Source organism: Colius striatus, chromosome 1, assembly GCF_028858725.1.
Source record: "Colius striatus isolate bColStr4 chromosome 1, bColStr4.1.hap1, whole genome shotgun sequence".
NCBI lineage: Eukaryota > Metazoa > Chordata > Aves > Coliiformes > Coliidae > Colius > Colius striatus.
Window position 1 is genome coordinate 166,993,510 of NC_084759.1, and position 22,974 is coordinate 167,016,483.

The 22,974-nt window shown below is 35.1% G+C and overlaps 1 protein-coding gene across 2 annotated transcripts in view; it reads right to left on the minus strand.

The window, feature by feature from the left end:
• Positions 1 to 22,974, minus strand: part of ZDHHC17 (zinc finger DHHC-type palmitoyltransferase 17) — a 76,814-nt gene that overhangs the window by 3,302 nt on the left and 50,538 nt on the right. For both annotated transcript variants that reach the window (XR_009820650.1, XM_062016102.1), the window contains exons 8-16: positions 22,069 to 22,194; positions 20,721 to 20,863; positions 18,294 to 18,396; positions 12,236 to 12,358; positions 9,394 to 9,456; positions 7,696 to 7,789; positions 3,812 to 3,895; positions 3,262 to 3,419; positions 1,235 to 1,329 (exon numbers count right to left, since the gene is read on the minus strand). Coding sequence is in view for 1 of the 2 variants with exons in the window: in XM_062016102.1 (XP_061872086.1) it covers positions 1,235 to 1,329; positions 3,262 to 3,419; positions 3,812 to 3,895; positions 7,696 to 7,789; positions 9,394 to 9,456; positions 12,236 to 12,358; positions 18,294 to 18,396; positions 20,721 to 20,863; positions 22,069 to 22,194 (989 nt within the window). In the remaining variant the exon portion in view is untranslated. The remainder of the gene's footprint in view (positions 1 to 1,234; positions 1,330 to 3,261; positions 3,420 to 3,811; positions 3,896 to 7,695; positions 7,790 to 9,393; positions 9,457 to 12,235; positions 12,359 to 18,293; positions 18,397 to 20,720; positions 20,864 to 22,068; positions 22,195 to 22,974) is intronic.

The window sequence follows — 22,974 nt, forward strand, 5'->3', positions numbered from 1 at the left end:
CATCAGACTGACAAATGTTTGGTCTTTGGACACAACCAAGACACACAATTTCTTCCACTTTCTACCAAAACTGTGTGGAGACATGTTGTATGTTTCGGCAGTGCACCCTCACGTAGCATAGCATGGTGATTCTAACGGGAAAGTTGCATTGGATGGATGGATGCCAGACAAAACAGCATGAAGTGAATGTCCTCCTAGAATAACTGCCATTTTTATTAACATCTATTTCTTTCATATGTACTAGTTCAGCAGCTGAAGGTCTAAGATGAGTTAAGTCCCTAGACAACCCAAAATTAATAAAGCCTTGACTAAATTAAATGAACCACTGAAGTGCTTTCTGCTGCTGAAACAATCTATTGTCAAATATTTAAGATATCGACATCGAAATTCCAATGTTTTGGGGTTTCTTTTAACTTAATTACACATGGGCTGAATAGATCACGGTTTTCTGGAAGAGAAGTTCATGTTATGATATATGCAAGAGCAAGTCTAAGCAACAAGGAGATGACAACTGCTTGATGTCAATGCTTCATCTGACAGTTTAGACATCTGGTGTTATTTTCAGTAGTCATTTTAATAATAGCAGCTATTTCAGTGAAAATAGTTTGCGAATGTGACATTCATTTGGAGATAAAACCAGTAGTTTTTTTCTTATTCCGTGCACCACCCTGTGATCTTCAGGCAAAATAATGATCGATTTCTGTTACAACTCTAATCTGTAGCAAGACTGCAACCACACAGAGATGCTTGGCCACTGTTCACCAGAAGTTTTGTACAGAGAGGTATTTAAAAAATGATCACACAGATTGCTCTTCTAGCAGAAAAGTCAAGCTGCAGCAATAACTCCTGTCTCCTATTCCCCCAGGTGTCACATGAAAGAGCAGCAGCTCCCACAGGAGACACAGCATATGCTGCAGGATAAGACACTCTTTGTTCTTTCACTTCTCCTTTTGTAACGTGCCCTTAACACACCAATATACCAGCTTCATGCCTTCATTTACTTCCTGTTTTGGCTCCACAAACTGCTCCATGCTGCCATATCCTCATCTCAGTGTCATTTCATCCCCTGAGCTCCCTTTCAGTGCTATTTCATCCCCTTCCCCTTCAGCATCTTCATCAGTACAGAAACCAGATTCTCACTCTGTTACATACTGACACCCACCACAAGCCCATGTCTCACCCATGCAACACTCACTTCAGTTCCTGGGACATCCTGAGACAACGTAAAACTTACTTGAATGGGCTTTCAATAGATGTGGTTGTAACTTTAAAGTGCTTGTATCTTCTTGCATTCATTCTTTCATTTGTTGTGATGCCCAAGCAAGATATCTGAAGACAGGAAAAAGGAGTAATCAGTTCCACCCATGTAAAAACATGCCAACAAGCCTTGCACGAGTCAGATTGAAAAAGGAGGGCCACATTTACTTTCTATATTCTTTCTTTTGAGGAAGGAATTTTTGTGTGGGGAAATTATCAAGTCATAAAACTTCGTGTAATAGCTGCACCAGATTATGCAAAAGGTTTCATTTTGAAAGTGATCTGAAATAAATCATGATCACTGAATAGACCGTGACTTCTTAGTTTGTAAGAAAGAGATGCCTTTACTATGTTGTCAGCTGAAGTGTACTGTAAATATTAGATTCAGAAGCTACTTTACACAGCTTCTGAACAACTTCCTTTTCCTCCTGACATTCTGGTCATAGCTCCAGTAATACATTTTCCCCTGCTTATAAATTGGTTGCAGTAACTTTTCTGTCCACGAGACAAAAAAAGATGACCAGAAAAGGTGGTGGGTTTTTTTTCTTGTTGCTTGTGGTTTTACCTTTTTCCACAACCACTTGTCCATGAGGTTACAATTTTCTGTAACAGCTTTCCATCTATGTTAGCCTAAAAGGGTATCTTACATAAAAATGGAGTTTACTCTAACTACGATGTAATTGGAAACAAAAATGTGAGAACTCCCTTAGCAGCCTTATACTACAGGAAGATAAAATCTAGTCATTTCTAGTGAAATATAAAGTCAAGTCTGCTGCATGTTACAAAAGCAAGAAATTTGGGCTGTCTTGCCTCATTTGGATGTACTCAGTGTCTCAAGGCTTTTCTTCACCCCCATGAAACCCAGCAAAATTCCACATCTATGAATACAAATGGGCTCTTAATGGCCAACTTTTGAAGCAGGAAGTAAGGGAAGTTAAATTATCTTTCTAAAACAGTAGGTAGTGCTTTGACAAGAACTATATATAAAAGCAATAAGAAGGATGAGCCCAAAATTTATAATAGAGATGAAAAAAAACAAGCAGCAAGAGTAAGGGCTGTGCAGTTGCAAATAAAAAAGAAGTGAGTTACAGAGTGTCTATCAATTTCATTGTTATGGCAAACTCCAGTGGGATTTGCCAAGAACAACCCTAAGTTTTCAGCACATAAAGCTTTTAGGACATTTAGTAATAGGTCTGTGTGTTCATTTTTCATTTCTTCAGGATTATTAGTCAGAATTGTTTTGCTTAATGACAGTAATGACAGAAAATACCATGAGGTGTATTTTTCCAAGTGGCATAACTCAAAGATTGATCTGTACACAGACTGCAATGACAGGGATCCTCAATGGAGAACTTAATGGATCACGATATAAGTCTGATGGAAGGCTCTCTGGAAAGTTGCATGCTTTTCTGCTAGAAGTCTAGTGGTTTAGGCTGCTTTGTATTTCAGACACTTGAAATATATGTAGTTCTGCTTATTTGTCTTGGGCAGGAAAGGCCTCTGAAGGAGAAGTCATACTGAAAGACTTAAGTTATACTTAAAGGCTTTCAGTATGAATTGTCTTTCCTTAAAAAGAATAAACTTGGGTTTGGTCAGGTTACAGTACAGTGACCTCAAATCACAATGAAGCAGTGTAAGACATTATTTTATCCCTTTTGAAGTTACCACCCTCTTTCAGCCAATGACATTACGTGTTATGCAGAGTTCAACTCACAGATCTTAGTCTTCATTGCCTTTCTCTGGTATGTTTTGCTTTTTGGCATTCTGAGAATGGAAAGTAGGAGGTAGGTATTTTAACCTCTTGCTAACAAAAAAGGGCTAGGTGAGTGAGAAATGAGAGATGTCCAACACTCAGGGACAACAGATGCCTGCCTTGTCTAGCATGGCTAAGAGACTAAATACTTAGTCTTGCATAAGGAAAATGAAAACTTAAATGACAGAACTATTTTATATACTTATGTCCCTCCCAAGGTTCAGCAGTACAACTGAAGTGCTCTTCCATACCTGATACATCTGACACATGAGTAATACAGCCACCCACATGAAGTGGAAAACACTGTTTAGAAACATCCAAAACATCCATGGAGAACAGGTAGCAATCTGTGTAATATAGGTCCAAAATCCATCCTTTGCATAACTTGTCTCACAGTGGAAACCCCAGTCTAGAGAAAAAAATAAACAGTCAAAAACCATGCAGAAGATTTTAGATAAATTTACTGTACATTAACATAACAAGCACAACAGAATGTATTAAATTAAATAAGAAAACAGTGTTATAGTGTTATTCGCTCTGTCTTCCTTTCCCAGCTCCTTGAGTACACTACCTATGCACATACTTCAGAGAGATGAAGAAAAAAAAATCTAGGACAAGATAAACATCATTGTCTAACTTAAAATATCCACTATCATCAAATATTAATTTGCAGTTCAATTCCACAATAACAAAAATTCCCAAACTCTTGACAAGGCAGAACTCTACAAAAATCCATACCAGGAGACAAACAAAGCATGCACGAGCTGTTTAAAAAGAGCCAAAGAAACCACATTTACTCACAAGAGATACATCCATAAATCATCCAGCAGATCATGAAAAGCAGGAAGAACAGGTATCCCATAAAATAGCGATGGTTCCCTGCTCCTGGATTTGCACAACAAAAGGGATCAAATGACCACACTTTCAGAAAACAGGAGAAAGTTTAATTGCTTGCTTAGAAGTACTGATTATTATTGTATACAGGAATATTACTCTCCAATATTAAGCCAATATAACTTGAAGACAGTGAAAGTAGCTGGTTACTTATGATTCTTTTTTTTTTAACTTCTCAGACAACAATGTTTCATTTTCTTCACTTTCTGTCACTACAGGTGCAATTCACACAAATACATATCATGTGTAACCTCTTTCCTTAGCTAATACAATTACCAATGGGCAATATTGGTGAAAGCTGTGGCCGAGCCCTGAACAGCCAGGAATTACCCATCAGTACATATTTTTAAAATGCCATTAAAAAAATTTTCTCAGACTGCCAAGTTTACTTTCTTAAAAGAAATACAAATATGAATAAATATATAACCTCCCTTGAAAACAAGCTAAGCCACAACTTAGGTTTAAACCTGCTTGATGAAGCTAGCTAAAAATAAAATAGCTAATAAAACCTGTAAAACAAATACATTTAACTGAACAGATGAGGCTTAAAAACCTGGTAAAAATAATGAACGGGATAAAAGCCATTTTGTTCAAGACAGATTTTAAATGCATGAAGAATCAGGTACTAAAAGACTGATATATTTTTAACATTAACAGATTTAAAGAGATGTACTTATGTGAGTACATCATAATTCTGAAGTACTCAGCCTTCCTTCTGTTTGTAAAATATGTCCAGTGCTGTGACCTTCCAACAGCTCCAGGCTGTAAACTAAACCCACAGAGATGATAATGGGCTACAAAAGACTTGGCTGTCATCATCTACCAGCACAGTGTTTACTTCTTCATTATGTCAAATGTTTTGCCTGCTAAAACAAGAGCATCCTCTGGAGGCAGAAAATAATCAAGTGCTTCTAGCAAGTGAACTGAAACAGTATTTGAATAAGAGATAAGGAAAAATACACATACAACAAGCTAGACTAAACACAAGACCTTTCCTTGAAAATCAAACAAGTTCCTTCAGCCATGAAGTATGTTGTAACATTGTCTTCAAGAGCATATGAAAAACAGTGTCAGTAATGTCCCTGAGGTATCACTTTGATTTACATTGTAAATTTCAGATCTGTTAAAAGTTTCATAACAGACATTAACTCCCCCTCTCTAAAAATGGAGGTGAAGCGGTGACCTAGAGGCCCATCTAGTGTGATGCACTTTCAATGATACTAAACCAAACTCTGTTTACTCCACCTGTATTTAGTAAACACATATGTGTAGCAGTTAAAACTATGAGACAGGTACAATCATGGTCACAGTTGAAAATAAAAGACAAGAAAGTGGAGAAACTGCCTTTCTTCTGTGTCTTAAATCAGACTGAGTAAAACACAGCGTTATTCTCTACAGTTTCACCCTGGTCTGGCAGGAACTATCTTCCACAGTTAAAACAATACTGTCAAAATTGTTGCTAGTTTCTTTTATATGGTTGTGCTTACATTATATATAAGCAATACCATTTAATAAAGACAACTGACTTTTTACTGATGGAGTTATACTGCATAATTTGTTTGCTCATTTCTTAAGTTCTCCTACTTTTAGCTCCTTGGAGAAGAATCTTTACTGGGAGAGGAAGTGATCATTATTCTAAACCATAAAACAGTTTCTCATATACACAAGACCTACCTCTTGAGTCACTGCTATCAGAACAATAATTCAGTACAACATCGGCATAAGCCACGGGACATAAATGTTTCAAATTTGACTGCCACTTCCGTGCTATTACTTGAAAACAAAATTTCCGCTGCAGGTTTGCAGTTTGTGTTTGAAATGTAACTACAGGTTTAATTCAATCTGTTACTTTTCATTTTCAAACAACTAACTGTAAAAAAGGTAAAGCTGTTTTGATGTGCCGTTAAAACAGTAAGTAAAATCACATTTAGAGACTTGTTCACTGTAATTTTAACTTAATTGTTTTGGGTACTATAAAAATAATCTGCCTCAACTGCCAATTTATTTGTCTTTCAAACAGTCTGCACTTTTTGTCAGCCTCTTCAGAATGGCAAAAACATTCTCTCTCAATCTCTCTATGTGCCAAGTTTTATCCCCAAAGGATTTATTTTAGTGTCTGGACACACTCTTAACATATTTCTCAGTCCTATCTTTAGTAAAATTCTTATCCTTCTAACACATTCAAGGGGAGGCTACGCAAGACATTTCAGAATTCCACCTTTCCAGAAAGGCATGATTCATGTTCCCTTTTTGGCAAACATCATGACCGCTGTTTTAAGAATGGATTCTCTTTTGTAATCCTATGCTCAGAGTCACCATGTACTACTCAGAGAGAGACAGAGAAGCCATATAAGGTCATTTAGACCATCACTCCCTTTGGTTCAGGGCTATTCCCAGAACGTGATCCTTAATGCTTTTTCTCCAGCATACTTTCAAGATTACTAACCGTTAATTTTACCTCCAGTTATCTCTATCTGTACAAGAATACTAGTAAGAGGATTCTGCCTTTCCATATCACTGTTTTTTAAGAAAACCATTTATTCCACCAAACTTGATCCCATTACTCATCTTCTCTTATTACACACAAAACTAAGATCCTTCATCCTTGACATGTTTCTTAGCCTTTTCCAGTTACTGATTACAATACTGGAATCTTTCTGTCCCATTGCTAAGTATTCTTCAGCATTCTTGCAAAACAGTCACTAAACACTTGCCAAAATCTAAGCCTATGCCCACCTTGCCTGTTTTAATTAAAAACATCTTTGCTCTTCATTGTAAGACATCTATAACATAAATCAAAAGTGGCTCAGGTAGCAAGATCAGCAGGAAATACAAACTAGAAGAGAGTGATACAAGTCCATCTCAATGGCACTTTAATTGATGTTCTACTACAATTAAAATGCCATCACTGACTATTTTAATCTTGATCATAAGACCAAACCACCATGATTATCCATTACTATATACATTTGGAAGGTCTACAATCTACCATTTCTTGGCTATCATTCGTCAATGAATCTAAGTTCTAATTTCTCCCCAGGATTAAACTTACCTCTGCGTGTGTCCTAAAAAAACCCAATCCAGTGAAACTCATTTCCTAGCTAAGAAGACTTAAGTGCTCCCTGCATAATAATAGCTTTCAAATGAGCTTCTGAAAGTATAACAGGTAGTAGGCAACACTTAAGAGACTTTATTCCTGTTCTAGATCCCTTCCTCTCAGCACCACCAGGGAGAATAAATGACTGCCTGTGGGGTCACAAAGAAGAGAATACCTCAATACAAATTCATTCTGTCTCTGCTATTTCACTGGATTTTTGGATACATACACTTTTCCATTAAATTACTGAAAATTATTGGTGATGATGAACATCTTTGTCTTATGTAATGGATAATATTGAGTTGTGGAATCAGTACATGCTTTTTCTGCAGACATTAAAAAGTATTTAAGCTTTAGATCTTTTAATTACTAGCATTTATCTTAATAAAAATATACACATGGGAAACTGAATCAAGAGACAGAACATTTTTGAGGATGGGTATGTTATCACAGACAATACAAATAAGAATATAATGCTGAACTGAATATAGGAAAAAAAATAAGCTCAACATGGAAAATATTTTTCCTTCTAACAAATGTCCTCAACAGTTTTTCTCAGACTTTGGCAGAAGCCAAGTCAGTTCCCCTGTGAAACAAAAAGAGGCAAAACTTTGCACAACACTCAGGGTTAATTTCAGAAGCTTTTCTGTTCTTTCTCTGTTCAGACATCATCATATTTTTGTAAACTACTCACCTACACAGTTACCCACCCACGGGCAGTGGTGATCGAACTTGGCTATACATCGATTGCATACCCCACAGTGTTTGGACCTCACAGGCTTCCGTATCTGCAACGGTTATTAACATTGGTTTAGAAAAGAAAAAAACAAAGCCCTGACATATTTTAACGAGAAAAAAAGAAATCCCTCAATTTAAATGTAAGTGGATCTTGCTGTTGTCAACCCCTTAAAGAATTTAAAACTTGATGCTAATTTTTAAAGCTATCTTAGCTATTAAGCTTAATCTAGACACTATTTAACACAAACACCTATACAACTGCATTGAAATGATTTTTCATACTATCTCTGTTATAGAAAGGATTTTTTTTCCATACAAGTTCTCCTATTACCTCTAGCTATTGAGCTTTGCATAGCAAACAGTTTCATTCCAGCTTTTTAACAATGAACATACGAAATGAGCTTGGGTTCTATGGTACTGCAAGTATCATTAATGACTGAGCTCTAGCATCAGTTCTTCCAGCTTATTTACTAAAGACAGAAATACGATTCAACAAGTAGAACTCAGTAGAACTTAAGATGTTAAATTACTCCCAATTTTTTTTAAAGGATCTGTTTTGAAAGAAACATAAAATGGTAATAAATAAAGAACTGATATTTCTGAGATACGTACACACAGAATTTTTAAGGTACCACAACCGTACATAATTTTTCACATTCAATTTTGAGAAGATTAATATCATCATGTTCTACATAAGCATTATGTGTAACATTGATAATCTTGATAATTTACTATCTAACTTTCAAAAAATGGAATGCATTACATTTCCTATGGTTACTTTTTTTTCCTTAAGCAGTCATTTCTTTTCACATTTTTGGTGGTGAAACTAAGTATTAACTAGCCCGAGAAAAGTATTTGCTCATAATTTGCCTTTCCAAAAATTAAGATTCAACTCCTGCCCCACCACCCTTGATTACTGACAAATTGTGAAATACGTTTGATTTTTGAAAAAAAAAGTATTTTACTAGAAGTACCATATGATTTTTATGTAAATTACAGATTTTCATAACTTGTTAAGTGAGTAAGCAACCAACTTCGTAGATTTGGGGTGAAGCTGGAACACAAGTTCCACTTAAACATAAGAAAAAACTATTTCACTGTGAGGGTGAGGGAGAAGTGGAACAGGCTGCCCTGAGGGGTTGTGGAGTCTCCTTCCTTGGAGGTCTTCAAGACTCACCGGGACATGTTCCTGTGTGACCTGATCTAGGTGAATCTGCTTCTGCAGGGGGGGTTGGACTAGATGATCTCTAAAGGTCCCTTCCAACCCTCCTATCCTATCCTATCCTATCCTATCCTATCCTATCCTATCCTATCCTATCCTATATTGGACACTTGGATTTCACCACTAGCAAGTTGAGGGTTGGACTTGATAATCTCTAAAGGTCCCTTCCAACCCTACCATTCTATGATTCAAGTTATTTCTTCAGTGATCACTTTCTTTTTCCTCTTATTGTTGGAGATCTGTTTGTGTACAGATATATTATTTATTGAAAATACTGCTTAGATACTACAAATACATCTTCCTCTTGAAATTGCACTATTAAGGTAAAAAATGTGTTCAACAGACGTACATCTAATATTGGTCTAGCACTAAAAAAAAACCCCAACTAAAAAAAAAGAAGTCAGTGGTGCAATTGATTAGAAAATACACTACCAAGCAGGTACTGCAGAATATACTGAGGTCCAGACTTCCTGTCTCTGCAAGTTCTACTATTGTCTGAAGAGAGAGAGAAAAAAAAAAAAGATATTAGAATTTGGCATATTAACAAATGTTGACAATCACTGTAAAAAGTGTTTTTCAGACCCAGGGTTGTAAACTCTATTCATTTCATGTACTTCCTACACACACAGAAACAAGTTAAATTAATCTGAAATTGATTTTAAACCTACTTCATTAATCTTATATGCACATTTAATTATAACTTGTATGTTCTAGCTTATACTTATTCCTAGTTTGTCTAGGTTTAATTAGAGAAACACAAGTTTATATTAATTTTGATACATCCATACAGTGATTAGTTGTAATCTATTAAAATTAATACAGCTGAATTTCCAAACAGAAACACAACTAGAACTAGATAGCAGGATCAGTCAGTCTAAAAGCCAGACTTTCTTTCCCAAGGTGTCCCATCAAAACCTTTAAACCTATGTTCACTGCTTTCTTCAGGTGTTGAAGTTTCAAGGAAAGAAATACTGCAAACCAAACCTCCTGTTACAGAGAATGCTATACTTACGGGTCAAGTGAATACACTGAAGAAGGTAACAGTCAAAGCATGCCATCATAGCAATACATACATAACTGCCTTAATTAGATGATGATCACTAAGGTATTAAGTATCTTGACTAAGGCCATATTCCTCCAAGATACTACAGCTAATAACTGGTTGGGAAAAAAATTATGGAAACTTTTCCTCAGAGTAATCAGTATAAGCTATGGTCAACAGTTCAGAGGTCATTCAGTGTCTTCATGCTCTCCCTGCTGATTTCAGGTAAATGAGGAACAGTCTTTTCATTCTTCTAACAGGTCTAAGCTCTGAAAGTTGGACTATCTTTTTCTCCTCATTTGTATTTCCATTTGCTATTGCTGTCTGCCATCTCTCACCCCGCTAACATTCCCACTATAGGACTTGAAATTAAAGGGCCTCTCGTCACAAGAGCAACTTTTGTAAATAAATCAGAGGAAGATAAAGCAAAAAACCCAATGAAACACATCTACCATGATTTCCATGCCGCTGGTGTGGCTTTTGATACTTTGGGCAATTTCATATATTTAGGACAACCTCATAAACAGTTCCTGTGATTTCAGCAGAAGTATACACTACAGACTAATGTATGTGGTGCGATAGTCAACACTGGAGTTCAGTACTGTCTGCAAGCAAGATCCCAAAGCTCAGGAGAACAGAACTGAACAAGAGCAGATAAATCACTTTCAAATATAATTCTCTTCAGAGCTTATAAGAGAGACTCAGAAGCAATGAAGTTAGACCTATATTACTGGTCTTTGTGAACTTTGGGTTTATTTTCTATGCTTTTGAATTACTGGAAAATGTTACTATTTATTAACTTATTTTAAGAGTGACTTGGTTATTTTGTAACACAAAAGAAGTGACATGTATCGGAAGGATAAACATCTGAAATTGTTGCTTACTACACTTTTCCAAACATACTTAACTTGGTCATCTGGAATTCAAAGTATTTTTTAGTTGTTTATTCCATTCTAACTCAACATTACACATCTGGAAACATTATGACAATGTTATAAAGGACTACACTGCAGAAAGGTAAGACACATGCCTGACTGTGGTTTATACTCCTGATACTAGATCATTTTACAAGTTGGTTAGCTGCAATGTAAGAAATCCAAAACATTCATATCCATATGCATCTGCCTGAAGATGCATATTACATTACAATTCCTATCCAGTTCAGCAAGGCTTTTGTAACCACACAACGACTTAAGCAAGTAGATCAAATGGAATTGCAAATTTCTGCCATTTGCTGAATCCAAACCAAAACACGGTTGCTGACTCTTCTATTTAATTCAGTCTAGTTGAAGGAAGAGAATTTAGTTTGGAATTTACTTTGGTAAATTTGCAATAACGGAAGAGGAATTTGCAGAGTAAATCTGCACATTGACTAACAACACAGTTATAACATTTTGGAGAATACAAAAATCATTTAAGCTATTGCAAACATCATTTTAAAGGCTATTATATTTTCATCTGTACTAAGGCTGTAACTCTAAGGGGTCTGATATCAATCCATACATGCTTTAAAATATGGCTGTGAAGCAGAAGCTCAAAACTCATTTTTGCTGGGATGTGAAACTTAACCAAAATGAAAAAACAAAAACAATTCCGTTGCTTGTATAATTTGGCATATTAAATGCTTAGTTTGGCTGCTGAGAACAATGCAGTTAATGAAATAAATTATCAATGCTACCAATGGTGCTAATAGTATCATTAGATCACCCATATTTTCTATAATATTTACACCAAAACAAAAACCCACCCCAAATTGCCAGGGGTTTTTACTGTTTTAGCTTCAATGTGTTTGGCAGTCTAATACCTTCAGACACAGAGGTAAGGAAAATTAGAAGTGCTTAAAAGTATGAAATGCTTTCATAGACTAACTATCTATAGTTAACTAAATTAACTATCACTTTTCCCATAATGGATTCTTTATTTCAGTAAGGCAAAATTCTGAAATTTCACATTTTCATTTTTACCCAAACATTTTGAAAACTTTGAATCTTGAAAATTTAAGTTGCAATTTTATTTTGTTACTCAAAACAACTGAAATGGACCTTGGACCAATAAGACTTGAACATATACTCCAACTGTAGAAAAAGAAACCTGGAAGGCAAGACTTTTTAACATTTCAGACCTTTTGTTATACAATAACTTATTGAAATTTCACTTACTGAACAGGAAACTATTCTGCTTAACTGGTGGAAGGCTGCTGAAAAACAAGTTTCATGTATCTCATAGCTTTACCTTTTTCTTTTGTTCTTCTGTGGCTTTGATGATTCCTGGATCAGATTTCCAGGATTTTCCAAAATTGTAGAAAAGAGCAACACTATTAGCGAGGAATGGAAGATGTATAAAGAAAAAATTGAGATGTGTTTAAAGTCAAGGAATCTGAAGTTTAAAATCATTTTTTTTCTCTTGAAAACATTCAGCGATAATTCTGAAATAAAATTTAAGTAAATTTAATTTATATGAAGGCCCTTGAGTCACTGTCTGCTGAATTAACAACATTCAGTCTGTTGTAAGAACTAGCTTGGTACTCAGTATTTTCTACTGGTCAAACTTGAAAACGTACTTTTTAAAATGCTGTTCTCTGTGAGGCATTTCTAAAACACTCGATTGTCTAAAGAATGAATAATGATAGTTCAGTTTTTAGTAATTATTTTCTCCTTTAAATAAATTAAATTCCATTAAATTTATCTTCTTAAAAGTATTTCCTGTTTTCACAATAAACATTTCAGAGCTCTATTTATAAACCAGACATTTGACTGCCTATGTCTTCAGTGGCTTGACATGCCTGTTAGATCACAGAAAGGACCGTTTCTAGCCATAGAAGGAATTGTGCTGCAATGACCACTGTTGCGTGGCAATCATGTCTCAACACCACTTATCTCCAATAAAGGTACTATCTGAAACCTGGTCCTATGATAAGGGAACATCCACATTTTACATCCATGACATTTATTTTTAACATACTAATACATCTAATACTTACAAACCCATAGGATTTAGTGTTCTCTGGAAGTGTTTCTAAAATCAATTACCATATAAAGACAGAAAATAACCATTAGCTTTAAAATACATTCCTGTGTTGAATGACTTGCCATGTAACACGTTCAGTCTTACAACACTTTACATTTCTTCACAGAATTAAAACATTTCTTAGCAATGATGTTGAAAAACCTTCAGATATGCCTCTTCCACAAAAGGTAGAAAGTTATTTGATCTGATAAACCTAGAAAAGACTTGACCAACTGGACTAAAAACACCTGTCAGCTGTCAGTCATAACGGCAAGGTGATGCAGTATTTGACAAAGCTGTGGTGGCAGAAGCCTCTACAGCATTATCCAGGCAAAAAGGACACTCATTACTAAGGCACAAATCACTTCATCCACAAACTACACTATATCATGAGTAACTTAAAATATTTCTCTCTACTTCAATAATCATTAGAACTTTTACTGTAATTAAAGTTTACTACATGTATCTGCACTACAAAACCCTGCATCTAAAAAATGAAAAACATGCACTGTGTGGCAATCCGTACTGAATTGGTACATGATATTTTAAAGAGAACAAAACCCAACATTCTTTGAACTATTTGAAAAAAAAATTGCCCTTTAAACTTAGAATTGATGATCAGATACATTCTACTATATACTTACAAGAATATTCTATTTTATTTGACTATTGGCAAAAATGTTTATTGAAGCCATTAAGCAATATTAAGAAAAAATTAGAGAAATCATTGATAAACAAACCTACCTGGTATAGACTCAAGCAAATATTTAATGAAAAAAAATTTCTATAGAATAACAGGAAGTATTTCAAATCCTTCTACACTGCTCATGTGATATGGAAGACTTCTGAAATATGAATAAATACAAGTAAAGTCTCTCTTTTGACTTCTGAAATGCTAACAAAGTCTCACTCTCCATGTGAAGCCCATCCTGAATAAATTTTATTTCCTTTCTCTTGGGGGATGGAATTGGTTGTGAATGTCTCATTAAAAATATTGTCAAGCTAAGTTAAAATTTTCCTCTTGTACCTTACATAGTAGAATGTTAGTATTAACTCACTAAAGGCTAATTAATTTTTCCTCTAATAAGCGGTTTCCAGCAAGCTTATAATAGGGGGGAAAAAACCCCACCAGCTATACTAAAAACACTTGCAGCTCTATTTGATATATTGCAGATAAAAAGCTCTGACCTTTATATTTATTCAATCTAATTTCTTCCTATTTTTTTCTGCTAGAATTACCTGCTGCCAAGAATCAGCTGGTTCCACTTATTTGTACAGCTACAGAAAGATTTTATTTTCTCTAGAATACTATAAGTATCACTGCAGGTTTTGCCACAGCAGTGAACTATATCAACTGTTTTTTCATTAAAAATACCTTATTTGGACATATATCACAAACAATAAAGGTACAATTAAAAAAAATTACCTGTTCTTAAATTACTATAAATCATGTCTCAACTGTCAATGAAGATAGGTGGAAGAGAATTTATTTTCTATCCAGTAAACGGGTTTTGCTAACCACAAAGTTTTGGAATTTTTGGGTTTTTTTTTTACTAAAATTTGGACAACCTGTGTGATAAAGAAGGTGTCCATGGATCCAAGCCACAAGAGTAGAAATTCAGTATGCAGAATTTTTCTGAACTTACCCTTTCTGCATTTTACTCCATCAAATACAGAGAGAGCATAAGAGACTCCCCACAGAGTCTAAGTTTTGTCTTTCCTTTTATCACAGTGGTGTCAGGAGTGAAATACTGACAGGGTAAATGGTGGTACTTCTGTGCTGAGGATGGGAGATGGCGGGAGACTACATGAGCAAGTAGTTAAATATAGATGTGCAGTAACTTATGTAAATGGAGAAAGACAAAATCAGTAGTATTTTTCATTAAAATCTTCGAAAATTCATTTAAGTTTTAAGCAAAACTGAGGAGAAGCGATGAAAACCAACCAGATTTTGAAGCAGAAAGTTAGAAGCTCTGCAAAAGCTCTTTACTGACATCTTCCATACAAGGTTAAAAAAATTACCTTTGCTTGCAAAAGGAAAAAAAAAATCATTGCCATCAAACCCACTCTACAATTTCATTATTTATTACTTTAGAAAAAGTACCTAGACACAGGAACATATGTTCTGGATAGCTGAGTCTGAGGTTTGGATTTTTTGGGCCTTTGGTTCCTCTAAAATTGTGCCTGCTGGCTTCTTTCTTTCTGTATGCAAGGCTTTTTGCTGTTTTCCTGAAACTAATTTTGCTAATACAAATGGGGTTTTTGCTACTTATCTGTGCCTACTGGCTTGTTACAGTTTTTAAAAAACCAACAGTATTGTACAAGGTTTGTGAACATATAAAAATCATCACAAACTCTTTTCCATCCAGTTTTTTAAATGATTCCTAATTGAAAAAGTGTGCGGTGTTTGTCTTCTTTCACCGAAACTCCATTAATACATGAAGCATATTTGAAATAAGATAATTAATACAGTATTAGCCAATAGTAAGTTATTTTTTAAACTATAAATTGTCCCCTGTCATCATATTATCTTAGCATGGCTAGAAGTATGCTATACCAAAGCAGTTTAATTAATGAAAACTGCACACTCCCATTTGCACCAAATGTGGTAGGGTGAAAAAAAAAATTACTGTGAATATGTGGGTTCAAGAAAACCCTGACATCTTAGAAAAACAGAGTAGCATAAGAATTTTCTGACATAACAGGCAGTATTTGTTCAGCTGGAAGTAACAACTGAGATATGAACTCAGTATATGTGCCTTGAACTTTTACAGGACACAAGAGAATGTTCCACCTATAAATGCCAATGAAAAAGAATGAGAAATTCTAGTCTCACATTATTAAAAGTCTATTTTTAAAACCTTCCTTTAAAAACAAATCTAAATTAAAATACAGTGAGTTAGTATGTAGGATATTTGAGGGTATTTCCCCTTGCTCTGCAAACAGTAGATTAGATACATTAACAGAGCAAGACATATTATCCTTTGTTATAGGCAAAATACAGTTAAAAGGACGCAGAAAAGCAGAGGCAGAGAAGAACAGGACCATTGACTCCTATATCCATAAATACACACATCATAACTTCCTCATTTCCAGCAACAAATGCATTTCTATTTTAACAAATATACCAGACTCAGCAGCTGCTGAGAAAAATCCAGCAGAATGGAAACATTTACAAAATTCAGTACACTAGACCGATCTAAAAAGAATTTACTTTCAAGATCGATGTCTTAGAATACAGATCATTCAGCTTTAGAATTTATAAAGTTATTTTTCATGTGACCACCCCAAAATTAAGGAAAATGCACTGTTAATCTTTCATTGTTTGTTCTTTATGTTCTTTTTGCTTTTACTGCCCTTTTCTGTCTCATTAGGATTAAAATCAGAAGACCAGATAATCTTTGAGACATCTTCAACATACTGACAAGAAAATCCTTACCAACCTGAGTATTAAAGTAACACTTGCAGCAATTAATACTTTCATACTATTTATAATATAAAGTTCCAGTAAGTTAATTAGGGATAGTTGTTTAATATTAGAAATATTTTTCCTGTGCAAGAGATGGTTAGATTTTGTGAAAACTACCTGGACAGGTTTTATCACTTGAACATTACAGAACATAAACTAGTACTCGGGTCTGCTTTAAGTAATCACACAAAGCTGTAAAAATAGAAGAAGTCTTTTTTCAACCACAATGCTGTGCCTTATGCTATAAAAATAGAGCAGGCATGCGATTTCTTTTTTTCCAATAAAGCTACAGGGCAATTTTCCAGAGGAAGAATAATGAATTTGGAATCTTATTACCAAGACTTCCAATTAAAAATCACCAATTAAAGGAAGATGGCCTCAAGCATCAAGTTTCTAAAACTGCTTGTGAGAGAACTGTGTCAGTCCTAATGAAAGCAATTAGTAACTGAAGGTTTTAAACTACTACTTCTGTACAAAAAGACTGTTGCAAAGGTTTTGAGGCACTTGCCTTAAATTACAGAAACAGTATTTTTATTGCCATTTTGAAGTCAGATTTTAATATTAATATTCTACTGGTCAATGAACATTATTCTGTGACCAAAAAAATCGCCCAAACTTCAAGTCATATTCATCAGAACAGCTAACAAATAGAAATCTAATCAAGTTGGTACATATATGAAGAAAATATGAGCTTCAGGATAAAAATCTCAGCTGGTAAATTTGCCAGCCTTAAAGCTTTCTACATCAAGATAGAAGCCATCATCAAGTTGTGTGGGCTCTTTTGTTGACCATTTTAATATGGTCAAGTACTTTGATTTAAAGCTGTACACATTCTTAGATTTGGTTAAAGATGATGTTATGTTAGGACAAGAAAGGATTTCACAGTAGTTCAACATTTGCAAACCAAAATATGTGAATTAGAAAACGTGAGTTTCTGAAGAAAACCTACCAGGCACAGAGAACTTGTGAAGTGAGATGGTACGGTGATTGTAACTGCCTCAGAAAAACATATTTTCCTATTTGCCAAAAGTCAGAGTTATATTTAAAAAAAAGAACAGGAAAGCAAATTCACTCCAGAGACATGACTTAGACAGTTTTAATCCATTCCATAAAAACTGGAAAAGCGCACCTCCCTTTTCAACTTCTTTTTAAAATGTTTCTTGTATTCATTTTGTAGTTACTTTCCTCATTCTGCAGTTACTAGTAAATTTAATTGAGTAAAAACATAGATTACAGACCAGACGGAGAGCGGTAGTAGGACCAGCAATTTCTAGCCCTGTGTTTCTTAACTAGGCAGATGGTCAAAACCATGAAAAGATGGGCATATGCTGAATCTCTATCATCTAATGCTCTTGACACAAACATACCTAAAGTTTTTATGAAAGGGAATTTGCAAAATCTTTAGGAAGAACTAACTAAAGAGCTAATTCCACTAAATTTGATATATAGTATATTCCCTACTGCTTTTCAGAAAAGCGGTGTCTAAAAATGCAGTCAATTATACCACGTCACCTCCCAGCCACAGCGTATTTTATAGATTGGCTTACACTTTTGACACTTAAAAAACTGGTAAAGCTCAGGAAATTTCTCACTCTACTGTAGCCCAATTTTGAGGCAAATTTTCACTGACCGAAGCAAAGCAGTAGCACGTACATTTTTAAAGCAATAATTATCATCAATACAGAAACAAATGTTTAAAGGAGATAGTCTCTTTAAAATCTTCATCATTTACTTACTCTTATATGTAAGATATATCCAGATATTACCTTATACTGCTAATGTGAAAAAGTATTATTACTGTACACAAGAAAGGATATCATTCCAAAACCAGAAGAACCACGTCACATACATCCAGAATTTTGTTGCCAAGTATATTCCAAGAGGCAGTGCACTGTGCATGGAGTGATCAAAGAATGACCTGTAAAGTAGGAACAAGATCACATTATATTTTTCGACCTAGAAAACATAAAACCTAAACTACTGCTTCTGAAAAACATTTCTTGTTAAATATATGTACTATATGGGATACTGCAAAATACACCATAAAAATATTTTCCTCACGAGGAATCACATTTTCAACATGTTCAGATGAAGGGTCACGACTGAAAGTTATTTAATGAAAATTTAGACATTTACTTCTGAAGTGAATGTCAAGATCTGGACCAGAAAGGTAGACAGAGTAAATATTCATGCTAAAAGTACACTGTAAAAGCATCTAGAAACTTGTGAGATTCTCAGCCTACACGGATGGTGGTTGCAAACTACATTTACTTATGAGATGTCAGTGCTAAAGATACTTTGGAAATCCATACAATGAAAACTGCATGTTAAAATTACTCAAGTAAGAAAAAAACCTTAAGGGACTTTGGTGTTATCAGCCTACAGATCTGAAATATTTCAGATTGAGCATTTTGCTACTGTTACAGTTGCCAATAGAAAGTCAGAAAAAACCCTAGATTAATTATTTTCCCAAGAACTTGCCAAGTTCTAAGACAGAATGCTGCTACTTTAATTTAAAAAGAGTTTAATCCATCAGAATTATTTTCAGCTTCTTGTACTTTTCCATTTTAAAGACTGTTCTGAATGAAGTGGAACATAATTGACACAAACCAGGCAAGTGACCAGGTTGCTTCATATTCAAGAAAAAATTGATAAATATATAAAAAGTCACACTTTAACTTGAAATATAACTTCTTTCATCACCTACCTAAACATCCTCACATTGATGCATTTTGCTTTTTAACCTAGTAGTGCCCTCACAAGTACCATTGACAAATGTCTGTATACCTTTTCAGTAACTATCTTTTCTCTAATGGAAGGCTCTCAGCTCTCATGAGAAAATCCTATAAGGAAGAGCAACTATGATGGTCAATGAATATAAATTTGGACACACGTGGTAGTTACTCAGCAGTAATCTTTCTTTCAGTGATTTCTATGCATTTTTATGTGTGTGAAAGGAGTAAGGAGGAAAGCACAGCTAAGCAAATTAGCTAAAATTCAACAAGGAAAGGAAGTATTGCTAGAATAATAGCAAAAGCTTCATTCAAACCTGGGTTTTGTAAAAAACACTTCAACAAGTATTTACAATACACATTAAGGAAAGGATAAGAGAAATTAAGAATGTTAATCCTGAATGTGTGTCAGGTAGGTTAAAAATACACAACTTGACAAAACACAGATCTTGCGAAACTTGAAGAGATCTCTGCAGGAGGTGTGGTTGAGGATTTGCACTGTTGAGTAAACTACTTGTGGGAGGAAGCCAGCAGATGGCACAGCCTCAGAGATGACAAAGAGGCTAAACAGGTCACCAAAAACCTGCTGACCCTTCACCCCTGTTGCTAATGTACTAAGTTAACCATGAACTTGGTTTAAAGAACAGATAAATTTTCTTTTCTGCCATATATGGAAATGAAGGAGAAGTAAGTGGGGACACATTCCTATGTGACCTGATCTAGGTGGACCTGCTTCTGCAAGACAACTGGACTAGATCTCTAAAGATACCTTCCAACCCCCACCATTCTATGATTCTATGACATTCAATGCCAGAAAAGCAGAAAGCTCCTACATATGAAAATATAGTAAGTTTTTTTATATATGCCACACATGACAATAAAAAGTAATGCATATATGAAATAGTCTGTAGATCCTGAAAATTTGTTGGAGCATGCCTGCATGTCTGGGCAGGCATATGCACGTGCCTTTACAGATAATTAATCACAAACATAACTAAAAATATTTATGATCAACTAACAAATGAAAAATATTATTAGAGTACAGCGTTTTTCTTTAGTCACCCCTTCCCACAACAGAAGCTGCAAAACCTGACTCTGACTGCATTTCTCTTGATAAATTTCTTCAGATTCCTTTGGGTATTCAAGTTCTTTAAAATTGGGTTTTAATAGCAAACTTGCATGTGTATTTTTTCTATTACTTCCTACCCATTTTTCCTTTGACTGTTTTCTTCCGAAGTCATGTTGATAACTCTTTGTAGGCAGACATGCAGCACCCTCCTCTGGAGAATGACTGAATTTCTGTTCTGCTGTTGGCTTCTGTTACCTCAGTGATATTGACCCAATGTTAATTCCACAGTTACTTGCAAGATAACAGCATTACAAGAGCTGAAGTTGCATCAGATCTTTCCCAGAAATAATAATTTTAAAAATTGCAATAAAAAATAAAAGATGACAACAAAACATTTATTTTGTGCACACTAAACAGAGAGCATCCTAGTAAAACACTTACTTTGAAAGAAATTGCACCATAGCCCAAACTCCACCATACATCAGCCCTTTAATGAGCCAAGAATCAATGTCTAGGTCTGCTATAAACCCAACCAGCCAAATTACTAGGAAGGGAGTTCCCAGCATCACCTTCTGACGGAATTCCTATATAGAAACAAACATCAATAAGCAATTCTATTTTTAGGAGCACGTTGTATATTCTACAACAAATGGGACAGTCATAACGAAAATAAATTTTCATGAAGCCTGACACTGGGAGAAGTCTTCATAAATTTTTGTCACTTCCTATATTCACACATCAGAAATGCATGGACAAAAAAAATCCTCAAACTTTATAGCGAACCAACAATTTTATTTACTTGTTTTAGAAGAACCGTCTTGTAGAGACTTTACTGTTAATCTAGAATAAGGGTGGCAGTAGTTTATTTTTAAGATCTGTCGAAGTGTATAAAACACTACACAGTACACAGTAATCTCAGTCAATTTTGGACTGAAGTTACGTAAGTAATAGATAAAGTCACACTGAAGTGTCTATGAAGGCAGATAAGAGCTTTTTTTGTCTTATACTATGTGGGTACAACTCCTGGTGAAGAAACTCCTTCTGGATCTTTAAAGCATAGTCACAATACGCATGTACATATGGTACAATAATCACTTGTAGCTTGTAGCCAGTGCTTTAATCATCATGATGCAATGTATTTTTAAATGGGAATGTTATAATGAATCAGTGAGAGCAATATTTAATATCCAGCACAATATTCTGCATGGTAAGAACTATGAACTTTATAGAAGTTCTTAAACTATAGGCTGGTAGACAGTTTTTCATACAAGAGCAACACGTTACCCTTTATATCCTCATTTTTTTTGTACCCTCCTGTCTACAGTATTAACCAGTTACCTGGGAAGAAAAAGATCTCCACATTAGATTCATATAGTCCATTACACTGTATATCATATACATTGACTACAGCTTTCATTCAACACAAAATAATGCTACATAATTAGAGAGGAGGTAAGAGCACGAAAATGCTTCTTTCCTTAGATCCTTGAGAGTCAATCAGCTTTGCGAAGGTCTTGGCTATCCCCAGCAATACCAGCACTTGGTACTTTCCTATCACTAAGCACAAAAACTAAAGGTAACTGTGTGGAGGCTTAATGTTTACCTTCCACCTGCTTTAAGGAAAGGTGGTCTTTTTTTGCTTTTGCAATTACTTTTGTCTGAAGAAAAAGATGTTTCCTAAAATTGAAATGTGGGGGAACTACAGTACTGAACTGCTTACCTTAAACACACACACTCCCAAACAAACAGCAGCAGGAGTAGCAATCTACCCAAGTGTTACACTGCTTACCTTATCAGCTTTTAATTTTCTCAGAAAAGACGGACTGTCATATCCCTTTGCCTGTCTTGCTTCCTGTAGGTGATTGATCATCCAAACGTTTTTCCTCTGTTTTGCTAGATCAAGTGGTGATTCTCCCTGCCAGGAGTACAGAAGTGGAAAACATCCAGTTTAAAAATAAAACGCATTCAGAGCACTTTTGGAACAGAAGATTGGCAGGTAAAAATAATACATTTTAAATCAGTTTAAGCTCCATTCAGGCATACTTTTTGCTCACTTGACACCAAACATCATTCATTCCTTTTGGTCTTTCTCACGCTCCCATAACTATACATGCATGGACATGTAGAATATTGCATCTTGACAACATGTATGCCCTGACATAGCAGTAACTCTTGCCTTTGGTATAACACGTCTGTTTCACTGTTCTACACACAGTCTACTAGTCCATAAATGAAAGACTGTGCTTCCTCTTCAGCTATTGACAGGCAGCAGAAATCAAGCAGAGAGTAAGAACTTCCGATCCACTGGATCATGGAAACTTTCCCAGTCAAAAGCCTGACATCTCAGTTAATTCTCTGCTTTTCTGGCAGAGTGAAGTTACTAATATAATGGAATGTTTCTCTACGGATTTTTTTTCCACAAGCTTAATGTTCTCACATTCATCTCAGTTACTGAAGTCCTAAGAAGAAAATGGGGTAGAATAAACTAATTGTTTATGTCCAACTTATTCCAAAACTCCGAGCTTTTATGCTTAGCTTGTGCTTCACATACTTTGGGTGCTAAGCCAGCAATGGTCCATGCTTTCTCTTTCCCTGCTTTCAGAGAAGACTGACAGACATAGCAAAAGAAAGACACAGAGAGAGATACAGGGGCCAAAGGTGCCTACCAAATTGATTCAATTGCTTTTTAAACATT